Here is a 15,144-nt window from a genome sequence, read left to right on the forward strand (position 1 = left end):
ACCTGCACCTCATCACCTGGTGTGTGAGGTCACTCTGCTGAGTTAGCAACAAGCTTGGGAGACAGCTGCTATGGGTTGAATGCTCTTCCTCCTCTAAACCCATGTTGAAATTTGGTTGCTGCTTTGGCAATGTTAGGAGGCGGGACGTTTCAGAGGTGATAGGGCCACAAAGGCTCTGCCCACGTGGACATCATTAACCCATGAAGTCCCAAGTTTTCAATTCTTTCGATGAAATTGACCCATGTCATAGGCTGAAAATCATAATCTAGAGCTTACATATATTATTATATTAGCACTAACATTATGATATTATAATACAATTATATTCTTCTTCTTATATAATTAGGTTATATATTATGTACTATATTTAAATTTGCATGGGTGTTCCACTTCCAGGTCAATGGGACAAAATGGGTTATTGTCATTATAGAAGGGTGAGTTTGGCCTCTTCTTGCCTGCTTTGTCCTTTTACCTTCCACCATGTGATAATGAAGCAAGAATGTTCCTGCCAGATGCTGGCACCTTGATCTTGGACTTTCTAGTCTCCAGAACTGTGAGAAAATGAATTTCTGTTCATTATAAACTATCCAGTCTCAGTTGTTCTGTTATAGCACCATAGACCAAACTGAGATAGTTACAGATTCAAACCACCTGTCCTAGCCCTACCTTCCTAGGCCAGGTCCCTCTTTAGATTGCTAGAGCAGCCCACACTTCAAACACCCATCAGAATTGTGATTAGTACTTTTTGGGTGAGTATCTTTCTCTCCCATTAGACCTTAATTTCATAGGAGCAGCAATCAGCCTGTCTGGTCCACCATAAAATGCTGAAGGAATTGAAGGAATGAATGAGAAAGAGCACACATGGCCATGAAAGTATGCAGTATCCTGACTGGTGCCTAATGCATAGCGGGTGACAATAAATGTTGAATAATTGAACAAATCTATGAGTGCACAAGATGAACCAGCATGGAACGCTGAGTGGCAATGTGCTAAGCACTTACTAAGGCCAAATGAAGAGGTGAAGCATGAAATTTGCTTTTCTTATGCAATAGCTACTAACATAATTGAAAAATACAATGTCCCTTGATCTAGAAGTTGCATTATCGAGGTAGGTGATAATTATATCATCTCCCATCTCTGAAATGGCTACTGGTTTGAAAATATCATTAAGGTAAAGGACAATTAGAGCTGTTTGTCTTTTTTTTTTTTTTTTTTTTTAAAGGCTTCAATTTTATACTCTACCTGACTCACTGTGGAGTACCTGCTTCCACAGCCTGTCAGGGCCCAGATCAGTGGCCTGCAGTGATCACGGTCCTAAGCACCAGATCAAGGGACTGGGTCTGTACTGCCCAGTGCATCCTCGGCCCTCTTCCCACCTGTGATATGGCAACCTAATGCAGATTCTCTAGAGACGCACCTGTTTTTAGACTCTGCGAATGGAGCACACAGTTCCGGGTCTGGATCCAAAACATGCTCCATTTCCTTTGGGGCTTTTTCATACATCTTTTTTCTTTCTGTCAGACCCTTATTTGCCTCCACTGGGGGGAAGTCGTAGTACCCCTTCCTCTTGGCTTTGAGGCGCAGTTTGTTCCGATAGTGCTCGATGTCTGACTTCTGTTTCAGGGCTTTGTTCACCTGGAGAGAGAGACAGTCTCAGGTCGCATCTAACCCCGCATGGTCGACAGGTGGGAGGCTTTCACCAGAAGGTCACGACTTCTGGGAAAGCCAGCCTCGGCTTCACCGCTGGTCCTCCGAGCCAGTCAGACTCTGGTCCCCCTCCCACACCAGCCCACAAACAGCATGGCACTCATGGGTCACCTGAGACCTTCCATGAGGACTTCTTCCCAGTCTCCTGGATGCTGCTCAGGCCTACGTCTCACTCCCCACTCTTCATTTTGTGGCACTGGCCCTAATTCTTTCTTCATCCTTTCGGTTCCTTGGTGTGGGGACCTCTGACCTGGCCCCCCAGCTAGTTCTTATGCTCTGAGTCTAGTTCCAGCCCTGAGAAACCCTGTGGCCTACTTTGGCCATTTATCTGAGGCCCAGCTGGATGAGACGACTAGTCTCTGAGACTGGTGAGTCCGCGATGGCTGAAGTGGGAAGGTAGGACAAATGTCCTGCTCCTGAGGCCTTTCCACACTACTGACTGGCACAAGGATGAATATTTCAGTAAATCCATGTCTTTTCTGAAACAGAGATAATTTTGAAGCTTTGTCGGGCCACTAATGCCAACCAGGTCCTACTGGATGGGATGAAGCTAGTCTGGTTTTTCAGAAAGGAATGTGGCTAATGTCCCTCTGACCTGTGAAAGACACAGGCAGATGACCGTGATTAATAAATAACAAACGTTAAGGAGTTTACACCCACATTTCTGAGCTTTCTTTGTTGTTATTATGTTTTCTTTAAACTAGTCTTTAAAAGAATTTCCTGTAATTCATAAAAGGAAAATTTATGGCTTTAGGGTTATGTTTTTTTCCATTTAAACCAGTCACCCATGAGAAAAGAAGAAAGAAAATTATAAAGCAGTCTGTGTCAAGCTCCACAAGGCAGCAAATTACAGAGAACAGTTCAGGGCTCTCTTCCAATCCAAATGCCAGCAAGGTCCATTCCCTTAACTACCCACATGTAGCAAGAATTCATTTCTGGACAAGGAAAATGCTCATCTGTTCTCCTTCTGTGACAGGGTGATGGACCTGGGAGGAAAAGGGAGTGGTAAGTCAAATCTATCCCAGATTTGTAGTCTGTCTCGATGATGCTCTTGGATTAAGATGGGACAGAGAGACCCAGGCATGGTGGCCATTCTGTCCACAACTAGGTAGCAGGTCCTAATTAAGAGCAGCTACCAGCACATTCATGTTGGCTTCAGAGCCCTGCAGGTCTGATGGCAGAATTGCACCCAAGGAGATTCAGCGGCTGTCAAATTATAGAGCCAAGGGGCACAAAGTACATGACCAACTAAGTCATCCTCATTGATTAATAATAATAATAAAGTGCTTATTGTGGGTTAGGCGTTATTCTATGTGCTTTACCTATAGTGACAAAACTGATCCTCAGAGCAGACCTATTTAATGGATGGAGATGCTGAGGCACAGATTTCGCTAACCTGCCAAAGGTCACACAGATGGTAATTGAAAGAGCTGGGATTCAAACTGTTGTGGTACAGCTCGAGAGGTCAATGCTATTTTTCACCAATGGGCTGAAATAAGAGTTAAAGAGAAGGAAGGAACACTGGACAGGGAGCCTGGGCACCTGAACATCATGGCTACCACAATAACCTTCAGGGTGACTTTGAGCAAGCCATTTGATCCCTTGGACTCAGTTTCTTCATCTAAAAAATTAGAAAGGTGGAATATATGCTCCATACGTCTCTATAACTGGTTATTTTTAAAAGTCTAGAAACTCAACCTGTCACAACTTTAGACCAGTTCAGTTTTTCTCCCAGAAAACAGGAGAACAAGACACACTTCCTGAATCAGGTTTGTAAAATGCACATGTAAGCGTCCTGGATAGTGGAACGAGGACAATCTCCGATATACATTTACAACACACAGTTGTACAGGACCATGACACTTTCTTGAGGTATGGTAGGAAAAAGACTTTAAAACCTCAGAAATCTCCCACCTGTTGGAGATAACAATATCAGGACGCAAGCAAATGAAAGGCATGATCAACCCGACGGCTTGACATCAGAGAAAAGCATGAGTAGTGTGTGTGCGTGCACATGAGTGTAATGCGAATGTCCACAAGAAGGTTCCATATACACCTTCCTAAATGTTCACAAACATTTTTAGCCCACTGACCATTCTGCTGAAGAAGACAGAGGATGGCAGATATTTTTTAACTCATTTCTTGTTCTCCCTTGGAGATAGCATGGGTCTCTCTCTCTCCCCCACCCATCAACCATCAGTCATCAATTATCTATCAATTACCTATCACCTATTTATCATCTGTCCTCATCTATTATCTCTCTATCTAATTTTATTTGGTAAACAGTCAATCCCCAACATGTTACATAATTTTTCAGACTCCAAGGAAAGTTGATTACCCATTGATATTCTCCTCAAAGCAGCCAATGTGTTGTTCTGAGCTTGCTTGAATGGGCCTACAATGGGCCACATCCCTGTCCACCTGACAAGAGTCTTCACTTCCCTCTCAATTCACCCCCCTCCCGTCACCATCACAATGACATCCTTAATGGGAGTTGAGGGGTGTGAGGCAGAAGACTGTACCCGTGAGGGGCAGGGGAAGCAGAATTTCTGCTGTTCCTCTTCATAACCACACTGTTTTAAAAGCTCCTTCTGGGCTTTCAACAAAGGCAGAAAATGCTCTGAACGCATTGGCCATGGAGGCCTGAGGCAGGCAGAGGCAAAAATGTCTGCTAGAGGCTCAGGTCACCTCAATACCCCTTACTCCGAATCCCTGAGGTCTGGCCAGCCACACAGGGTCGCTGGGTGCTCACCTCCCCGTTGAGGACGGCTGAGGCCTCCTGGCTCCGGTCGGAGGTGGGGTGCACCACGGGGAGGGCCGCAGGTTTGATTGCAATGAGCTGCACAGACCCAGAGGATGTGTCGAAGGGATCAGCAGCCACCTTGCCAGAGCTGTCAAAGAGGACGGGTCCCTCCTCTTCATCACTCGCTGGCACTAAAGCACAACATAAACACATGGATTTTATTATGATGTAGGGGGCTGGCGCAGCCAGGGAGAATGGGCACCTGAGGACGCTACTTGACTCAAAATGACCTCAAAGACAACAGCGTCTGGATTTATGCCAAGGGCTCACGGCTGCTCGAGGTTTTCCTTTAAATTTCAGATCTGTACTATTTATCCAACCCTGTTGCATTATCTGTGGGTAAGAAAGAATTTTAAAGGTTCAAATTTAAACAGCAAACACCATTCTTCCAAAACTGTGACAAAACACATTTGAAAAAAAATAACAAGTAAATTTGTCCTCTGTTTGAACTGGAAATGGGAGAAGCAAATTTGGCCAAACCCTGCAACTATACTTAACTTCTACCATCACCAGGGTACAAGTGTACAGTGTAGTCTCTGCCACCAAAGCGACCAACTTTTGCACAGTACCAGGGTGACAAGTCTCTCTTGGTCAACTGGCCATTCTCATTCCTGCAGATACATGGTTGGTTTGGTTTTTGTTTCTTGTTTTTTTCTTTTCCTTTCTGAAGGCTGCTTCTCCAAGAATTTGGGTTTTGGTTTCTTTCATTCGTTTCAAACAAAAGAAAGCTATGAAATAACCACCAGAGAAACAAATTTAAAGCTACAGACAACTGTCCTAATTAAATAGACTGATTACCACCTACGCTCGTTTAAATTAATTCCCCATCTGACGGATCATTCTGCTGCGAAGGCTGAAAGACACCAGTTGGCTTTGTGTTTCTATAACTAAGCTGACTGAAGTTCCAGGGCCAGTGGTATCGTGCTGATTTACTTGTTCTTAAAGCATATTCCCAGGAAGTAACTATAGGAATGACAGCTTATCGCACGTGGCTCGGCAAGAGATAAATTAAGCCTGTTCAAACAACTACACCAGTAGACAATTTAGAAGCAAAATAGGTGTTATATAAAATATGAACGTAATGGAAGTGTATTCATCTTTTCTCCTGCCTGCTCAAGAGACTGGGATGTTATTTAAATTATTGAGAAACACATAGTATGTATCATTCTGTCACTTATCATAATCACAGAAGATCTGTCAAATTAAAGCCAAGTAAATTGTTACAGTATGGATAAAAGCCCTCAGAGTCTAACGACAGGTTATAATTAGATTGTTTTTAGAGTTCTGTGGACTGATTTGCAAAGAGCCCCCCATTGGGAAAGGAAAATCTCTATTCAGACATGTTGATAGTTGTGTATATATTTTTAGAGGGTAGCTTTGCTGGGCACCTCATGTCTGGTCACCACCATTATTTCCCACCTGGACAATAACCATAAACAAACCATATGAGATAAGCAACCTCTAGGTTGGCTCCTACTAATTCTCTTCACCTGATTCTCACACAATGATTAGAACCAATCCAGGTAACCAAGAGGAAATTGCAAAAATGACAGTGTGTTACTTCCAAGGCTTGGTGGTTAATAATAATAATAATAATAATAATAATAATAATAATACCATGATGCTTCTACCTTGCTCTCTGGGGAAAACCAGCTGCCATGTTATGAGGACACTAAAGCAGTCCTATGGAAAGGTCCATCTGGCAAGGAACACAGGCCTCCTGCCAACAGCCACAAGAGTGAGCCATCTTTAGACCCAGTCAAGACTTTAGTTGACTACAATCAAGGCCAATATCTTGGACCATGACCTCATGAGAGACCCTAAACCAGTATCACCCAGTTAAGCCACTGCTAAATTCCTGGCCCATAGACATTATGAAAAACAATAAATGTAGACTGTCATTTTAGGTCACTAGGTATAGGGGTAATTTTGTTACATAGCAATGAATAATTCGTACATCTTCTAAGCAATCTCCCACCTTGGCATTTCCACTCTTGTCCCTTTACCCCTAAATACATACACCCCCAGCAGCCAGGATGGATGAGCTTTGTGAAAGGGAATGAGATCGCATTATGTCTCTGGTCAGAACCCTCTGCAGGCTTCATCTCTCCCCTACAGGGACCTGGAGGAGCTGGTGCTGGTCACTTTGCAGAGTGCATCTCTATCCACCTCTTATCCACTCTGCTCTATCACACTGACATTCTGGAACACACATGCTCTGTGTTTTGCTTCAGTTGTCCCCTCTGCTCAGACTGCAATTTCTGCAGACCTTTACATGCCCAGTCTCTTCTTACTTTTGGAGTTGCAGCTTGAAAACTATTTTCCCTAACCACCAGCCTATGACCATCCTCTCACCACCTTGTTATATTTTCTTCATCGCACTTATCATTACTGATTTGTTGTATTGACAATCTGCGCTTGCCCCTACCACTAGCATATAAGCTCTACTCCTGCCCATCTTTTCAAAGACTGAGGCTTCTTGCCTTTCAACGGTGTTTTGCATGGAGCTGGCCTTCAATAAGGATTTGTTGAATAGACAAGTGAATAAATGAATGAATGGCTCAATTTTCTTTACTTGGGAAAGGAGACGTTAGGGCCAGTAGAACAGGTGCCAATGTAGAAGTTAAAGCCATGCTATCGCTAAACCATTCTGAGGGTGAAGAGATGGCATTTAGCATTTTTATTGCTTTTGGGTTTGACACCTTCACCCCTCATGCTGTGGAAAGAATCACGTGGGCAGTATAACTATAACAGGACAGGAAAATGACATCCTAGAAATTGTATAAGCTACAGTTCTATTTCTACCTCAATTTAAAAAATAGTCATGTTCAGATTTGTACAATAATTCCTCTAGGTTTTTAAGATTAATTAGTTATCCTTCTTCCAAAAAGACTTTATGGAAAAATACATTCAAAGACATTATGTTAAATATTAATACATTAAATGCTTTGTGAGTACAGCAGGTTCATGGGGGATTTTAATGCATAATTAGTCCTTAAAGTAAAAACCATGGAAGGATGCTAAGGGCAAGGGCCACAGTTAAGCTGAGGAAGTGTCTTAGGACACTATCAATATAGTAGAGGCCACTGTGCCCCCATTTCCTATCTTCTTGTAATTTATTTGCATTCTTGGTGTTTATTTCAGTAAATCAAGCTGGAAAAAGATTTCATTCTTCATGTTTCAATTGGCATGGGGAGAACCTTCCCATTGAGGTCAGAAATGCCACTAAAGCATGCTCTTTCTGAAATGTTCACTAAAACTCAAAGGCAAATAATCTACAAGTAGAATCACTGCCCTCTGGTGTGATGTGACATGTTGATGACCATGGTGTGATCATTCCACACATAGGCAAGTACTGAAAATCACATGGTACCCTATGAATATCTACAATCATTATCTGCCAATGAAAAAGTAAAAGCAAGCCTCCACTTTACTGGGAGAACAAAGAATGAATGAGGACTGAAACTGTGTCTTTGAGCCAATATCTCTGATAAATCTTCCTTTATGTCCTAATTCCCGACCCTTCCTTAAAACACCTGCCGAGAAAGTGGCAATTGACTCCTGAGACTCTCTAATGCTTTCTCCTCTGTCTTCACCTGCTCATGGCTATTAGATTCTGAGCCTGACAGTGAAATCTGAATGACGCAGGATTTAAGGAGGCTGTTTCCTCCTAAATGACTGAAGAAAAAAAATGCATATTTTATTTGAACTTAACTCCTTTTTGGAAAACACCTTTTCAAAGGCGACACTAGGTTTAAGCTCAAATATTTACATTTGGTTAAGGAAAGCATCAGATTGTTTTTGCTGTCACATTTAATTTTCCCATTTATATTTAAGCATCTTTACGAAATGGACCCTAAAACTGCATTGCAGCTATGGTCATGAAGAGGCCATCGAGAACAAGGAGCTGTGGCAGCTATGATGCTAGCAGGATAGTGTCCCTTCTTTTTAAAGCTCTTATTTTCACAAAAGAAGAATATAAGAAGCTGCATAGGCAGCAAACGTGGTGGAAAATAAGAACAGCTTTAGAATGGCAGCCCAGCACATTAACCTCAGTAACCCCAGCTTCTAGAACACACACCCAGCCATAGGACAAAAGTGCTTGAATATTCCACACCAACAGAATAATTGGTTCTCAGAGGCCAGTCACACGAAAAGAGCTCAATACTTTTTGCAGGCTAGCACAGTGACGAAAGCAAGCCTTCCTATTTTCTCCACAATCTCATTCAGTGTTTTTTTTTTTTTTTAATCCCCCTCCCTCCTTCCCTTCCTTCCATCCATCTTCTACTCCAAATACATTATTGATCTTTATTGGTTAACTCTTACCTAGTATTGCAATAAAAAGGAGCTCTTTGATTCAAAAAAAGGCAAATGAGGGTTGCACCAAAGATTGATTCTAGAATGCTGATGTGGTTCTGCATCGGTTGAGTTTTATATAAAATGAGTTGGTTCTCTCATTTCTAGTTGAAAATTTTAATCTTTAACCTCACCAAATGGAAACTTAGAGTAAAACAGAAATGATCAACCCTGAAAATTCACCATGTTTACTTGGCAAAAGTAAAATGGGACCAAGCAAGCACTCTAAACCTGGGAAGAATGATTTCTTAAAAAAACAAACAAAAACCTCAACCTGGCAGAGTACCTGCATTTTATTCGCGCACCTGTCTGTTGCTATTTCTGGACCTGCTGTTTATTTATCTATTTTTGGTTCCTTTTAGTTATATCTGATGGTAGAATTCATTTTGATATAAATGTACAAGCATGGAATATATCTTATTCTAGTTAGGACCCCATTCTTAAGGATGTACATGATGGTGGGATTCACTATGAGGTATTCATATAAGATGGACCGGCTATTTAAATAATCAAAGTGACCTAAACAGAATAAGGAGGCAGGCAGAGCAGGTGAACAAATAGGAACAGCAAAGGTCAGCAGGGACACTTAGAGCGGTTCAGAGTGTTACCAGAGAGGCAGGGAGTGACTCAGTCAGGAACTAGCTGCTCCCTCTTCCTCTATGGATTAAATATAGGGAGGGCAAAGGGCATCTTGTTGTGAATGTCTACTCACTGTCAGAGGAGTCTGTACTTTGCACATTTTTCAGCAAGAAAAAGGGCATAGGACAATATGCACATTGATTCCATTTCATAAAAGAAAACAAAGTAATGACAAAACACAAATAAATGAGCATGTTGTTGTATGCGTAGTAAAAAGGTCGGAAAAGAGATACACTGAGTTATTCAGGATTACATGAGGCCTGGGGTGGTGAGGGGGGAGGGAAGGTAGATGGGCATCATCTGGACTAGGGGGCAGTGACCTCTGTAGTACCTGTATTCCTCAGTACCTCAGGGGGTTGGTTCCAGAACACCTACAGATAACAAAATTTGTGGATGCTCAAATCTCCACATAAAATGGCATAGGATGTCTTTCCATGTACTTCAGATCATCTCCAGGTGACATGACAGTTTAGACAGGTGCTTTATGTAATAACTGGAAACGAGAATAGGGACAATGTTTTCTCTGTGGAATACAAATCCACTCTGTGTGTCTCTCTTTTCTTTATTTTTCTTTTTTTCTTCCTCTCTCTCTCTCTCTCTCTCTCTCTCTCTCTCTCTCTCTGTCTCTCCTGATAAAAGAAATAAGTGACATTTGAAAACAAAAGAATAGTCTGGCACTAGTTTCCAGAGAGTTCCTGAACTCCACTTCATCAAATCCCTGTAAAAGAGAAGCACAGCTAAGCAGAGTGCCAGATTGTTTAGCTTTTCACCTGGCATTTCTGTAGAGCTTCACCTCTAACCCTTCAAAATCCAAAAGGAATTTTCCCTGACCTGAAATCAGCAGCACCGGGCCCTTGCATTCTGCTCTCCAGTAAGCCAGCCTCACATGCAGAAGGACCACATGGGGGGCGGGGGGCGGAACAAAGGTGGGATCAGGAGAGAGGGGCTGCATACTGACGTCCAACAGAGGCCATCTATAGCACAATAAGGGAACTCAGACAACCCAGAAATAGACCCCAAAGACCATCCTTTGTGGGGAAGGAAATGATCTGTGCAAGTCAGAAACTAAACACTTAAGTTTCTCAGAAGAATTAAGCATAAAGCTATTTTTTTAAAATCACAGATCCGTTCATTGCCCTCTGCCCCAGGTGTATTTGCAATTTCTCACTGGTACTGACTGAACCCTGAAACTCATCAGAGGGACCAGGGTGAGAAACTGAAGGAAACCTCCAAGAAGGGCAACATTTCTAGCTTCTGGTCCATTAAGGTAGCACGTCTCAGATGTGGATTCACCTAAGAAGCTGAAAAATCTCTAAGCAAACATCAAATTGTCTGGCAGAGGGTTTTTCTAAGGAACTGCACAATTCCTTAAGAACACTGCAGAGAGGGTGGGACGCGATGATTCAGAGAAGGGGCTACGGTAACCACCCAAGAGGTTCACAGCCGACTCCCGGTCCTAGACTCCCAGTCCTAGTCGGTCCTAGTCGTGCAGAACAGAGGACCAGCCAGAGCGTTCACACATGCGCAGACGTGTGCTCGAGCACCGTGGGAGGGGCTGGGTGGTGCTTGGCGGGAAGTCTTCTCACCATTTCTCTTCCTTGCCTCCTCCTTTGTCACTTTCTGCTGTGCCATTACGTTCTGGGGTGAGCGTCTCCCTGAGCTGGGCTTCCCTGATTCGTTGCTGATGACAGAGCCAGTCTCACTGGGCGACCTGCTGGAGGTAACCATAGCAACAGGGGAGACGGTAAGTTTCGACTAGAACAGCCGCCTCTCAAGGTTATTTGCACAGTTTATGTCTGTAGCCTTTCGTTCCAGTTTTACCGGCAAAGAAGAAATGATACACGAAAAGAAGAAAACAGAACCCACCCACGCTCAGCATGGGGGAGGCTGGGAGCTCTGAAGCGCATTTGCCCATGGCCGGCTCTGCAGACAAGTTGGGGGAGCTCCACCCTCAGTCCCACCACGGTTTCCTGAACCCCCGGTGACTATGGAAACAATGGCCACCGTGTTTGTGTAGCATGCCCTCCTGCCAACACAGAGCGCTTTGGATGCTGAGTGTTTGAATCCACTGGGCATCTTCAGACATATATAGAACACAGTTCTCTTTGGCTATTTTCTTCATGGTATAGACCTTAACTAAAGATTTAAGTCACCCCACCATGGGGTCTTCACTCTGTCAAGTCACACACACACACACACACACACCTTTTGACTATAGAAGCTAGTACAGTAACCACTTATATTTTGAAACTATCAACTTGAGCTATTTGTTCCTTCAGGAAATATTTATTGTGACCCTTCTTTATGTCAGGCATCATGTCAGGTAAATAGGTAAACAGTAATGCCAATCCATACTGAGCACTCCCAGCAGGAGCACCTTCTCTGTGCCAAGGACTTGACAAGTGCCTCCAGAACTGGTCACAAGTCATCATGATCCCCTGATTTGGTGATGGTCAGTCACGTTCAGAAGGCAGGAACGTGAAGCTCATGACCCTGAAGAGAGCTGCTGGGCAGAGTTGGGCAGTGGTGAATCAGCCCAGAAGCCAGGGCTCCCCCTACACCCACACCCAGAACACCCTCCTTCACTGTCTCCAGCAGCAACCCTAGATGAGGGCAAGCCATGACCTTCTTTACTTCCCTTAGGGCTGGACTCTGGCCTTCTGGAACTCTGGGAAAGTGGGCTCTCAAAAGTCTCCCATAGCTTGGCACTCCCTGAGCCCTCAGATCATGCTGCTGTGGGTGGACCGAGCACAAGGACCAACCAACTCCTCCCTGTGGAAGATGGTCAGCAAGCAGCTACCTAGAGGCCTCGTGGTCTTCTGTCAATTGTCCAACCGATGCCAGAAAATACTGGCATCCAGATCCTATAACGGAAAATTGACTAGAATGAATATCCTTGACCTTGTCCTTCTCTTCTCTTGTCCTTCTCAGGTGGAAGCTGTGTTCCCCGGCAGACACTCATTTTCCTCCTCCTCCTGCTCCTCTTGGAGTTTAGAGTTCTCAGTTCTAAACACATTAGCACCCTAAAAGCCACCAACAGTGAAGGCTGGGATACTTACAGGATAAGACAGCATCTGTCGAGAGTGTTCTATTAGAACACCAGAGCCTACGTTCCACACATCTGTCTGAGTTTGGGAAATGTTCACTCTAGTTTTTCTTTGGGGATTCTTAATGTATATTAGCATTTAAAAGACTTTGATTAGTTCTGTCAAAAATAGGTTCATCTAGTTCCATTTAATATAGCATTTCACAATTTATTTGGCCACAAGTCTCTCACCATGAAACTTTTTAATATTCTATAAAAATAGTAATACAAAGGGTATACTCTAGGAAAACATGGCTCACGCATTAAGTTTGTTGAATATGTATTATTATTTATCCAATAGCTGTTTGATCACTGAATGCTGGATGTCAAAATTCACATACACAGAGAAGACATATATGCCCCCGGATTATTTTCAGAATCTCGTGGTTAAGGTACCTACTTTCCCTGATGGTTTTATTAGAAGAAAAAAGTTTTCATTTAAGTCTAGACAGGAAGGAAAAATCTCTCTGTAATCTATTTTACATTTGCAAATTACTTAATGGTTTTTTGTGGTATTTTCATACCCTTTCCATCCCTTGGTCCTGAATCAATTTTCTGACTCCTGTTCTCATTCCAAGGAAATGTGTCAATGAGCAAATTTCTGTGGCGAAAAGCTAAGTCTGCTTTATTCTTGGTATCAGTTTGTAGAAGTCTGTTTACATGGAGTCATCGACTCAAAACTCCTGGTCAAAATGCCCATGCACACATGTACTCACATAAGAGTAATACATGTGGTTTTGAAAGCAAAAATTTGACACCTCGAGACTGCAGTTTTACACTATTGAACTCAATGGGTCCCATTCTGAGGACATGGGTAGACATGGAGACTGGGAGAAGGCTTTGGGGTGAGAACTAATCAATTGATGAACATTATGGCCAGTCACTAATTTAAGCGCTCTTTGCAAATGGCTGAATATTCCTATGAGGTTGATTCTCCATTCTGGCCCATCAATTCTAGCCAGAGGCCAACAAAATAGCATCACCAAGACTCTAGACTGAAAGAAAAAGATCCTTTCGCCACATATCAGGCTGTGACTGAATCCTCAGGTTTCTTTTTTTAAATAGTTTTTAAAAACTGAAACTTATTAATAATTACCATTCATTGGTTTCCCCCACTTTTACTCTGCAAAATTTCTTTCCGTCATCTAACACACCATCCTGTGAGGTCCTGCAGTCCTTATCCAGCTGGAATGAGGAAACTGATGTAGCAAGATGGGGAAACTAGGGCTGGGGAGATAGCTCAGTTGGTAGAGTGCTTGCCTTGCGAGCACAAGACCCTGGGTTCGATGCCCAGCACCGCAAAAAAAAAAAAAAGATGGGAAACCAGAAGCATGATTCATGATAGGTCTGCACCTGGATTTGGTATTTTAAATCTTTCTGAATGATCTCAGGCTTCCATGACCAGAAATGAGGCTTCTCCCAAAGCCCAGGCAGTGATATAGTCAACCCTTAGTAAAATTATATTTTTATACTAAATTAATGAAGCTAATAACCTATGCAGCAGTGTAGGCATTATTTTATTTATTCATATTTATCTCATATGATAATATTTCTTAATAAGAATTTGGTAGTAGTTGAACTCAATTAGCAAGGGGTGACTCCTTATTAATCCCCAAAGAAATACTTGTTCTAAAAGTTTTTTAAAATTAATTTTTCAATAATTTACTCAACTCCAATAAGACCTCTTCCTGGAAGTGAGTTAATATCCTAATTTTAGTAATACTAATTCTTTCTTTTCTTTTCAATATCTTCTGAACAAATAAGTTGTCAATAGGTCTTTATTGCACTTGGCAAAGATCATAATGAGGATAATTGCTTTAGGTAATATGACTTTCAAGTCAGTTCAGATAAATCATCTCTTGCTTCTCTGTACATTTAAACTCTGCTCTGCTGAAGGTCTCCCACCTGCTTAATCCATTGCAGTAATGGTCCCAATTTGTTCATACTTCTCTATAACCAAAATTTAGTGAGTCTTCTCCACACTGTCTCTGAACTTGACTGACCATGTGACTTGCTTTGACCAACAGGACAGTATCAAACATGGCTGGAGCAGAGACTTCAGAAATGCTTACATTTGGGGGCTTGATTTTCTTGCTGCCCTGGGAATCCTGGAAATCCAGGGTTAGCCTGCTAGAGGACAAGGACTGGTTAGAGAGAGGCCCCATTTATTGCTATCAGCAATAAGTCAGCTTAGCTGAGTTGATCTCTATTATCTGAGTGGAGATGCAGGCGCAAGCCCAACTGAGACTGAAGAACCAGCCAGTGAAGCTCAGCCCAAACTACCAGCCCACTAAAACATAATCCAAATAAATGGTGGTTGTTTTAAGCAATTAAGCTTTGGTATGGCTTGTTATGGAACAATGGATAACTAAGGCACATTCCTTCAACCTTCTTTCCTGCATAAGCTGAAGTCCAACCCTCTTTTTGAGGTATCAAGAATTTCTGGAAGAAAATCAAGGTTACTGCTTGACTTACATATGTGCATATCTACAGGCATCTCAAAGTCTCCATGCCCATATCTAAACTCTTGATCATCCCCTACAGAATTCTTCTT

General features: G+C 42.6%; 1 protein-coding gene across 7 annotated transcripts in view; it reads right to left on the minus strand.

The window, feature by feature from the left end:
- Positions 1-15,144, minus strand: part of Kiaa1549l (KIAA1549 like) — a 251,554-nt gene that overhangs the window by 43,960 nt on the left and 192,450 nt on the right. For 5 of the 7 annotated variants that reach the window (XM_047517020.1, XM_047517018.1, XM_047517017.1 and 2 more), the window contains 3 exons: positions 11,092-11,219; positions 4,460-4,641; positions 1,418-1,635 (listed from right to left, as the gene is read on the minus strand). In XM_047517020.1, the coding sequence (XP_047372976.1) occupies positions 1,418-1,635; positions 4,460-4,641; positions 11,092-11,219 (528 nt within the window). The remainder of the gene's footprint in view (positions 1-1,417; positions 1,636-4,459; positions 4,642-11,091; positions 11,220-15,144) is intronic. The other 2 variants (XM_047517021.1, XM_047517016.1) reach the window with 1 other exon arrangement.

This window comes from Sciurus carolinensis, chromosome 11 (assembly GCF_902686445.1).
Source record: "Sciurus carolinensis chromosome 11, mSciCar1.2, whole genome shotgun sequence".
Lineage (NCBI taxonomy): Eukaryota > Metazoa > Chordata > Mammalia > Rodentia > Sciuridae > Sciurus > Sciurus carolinensis.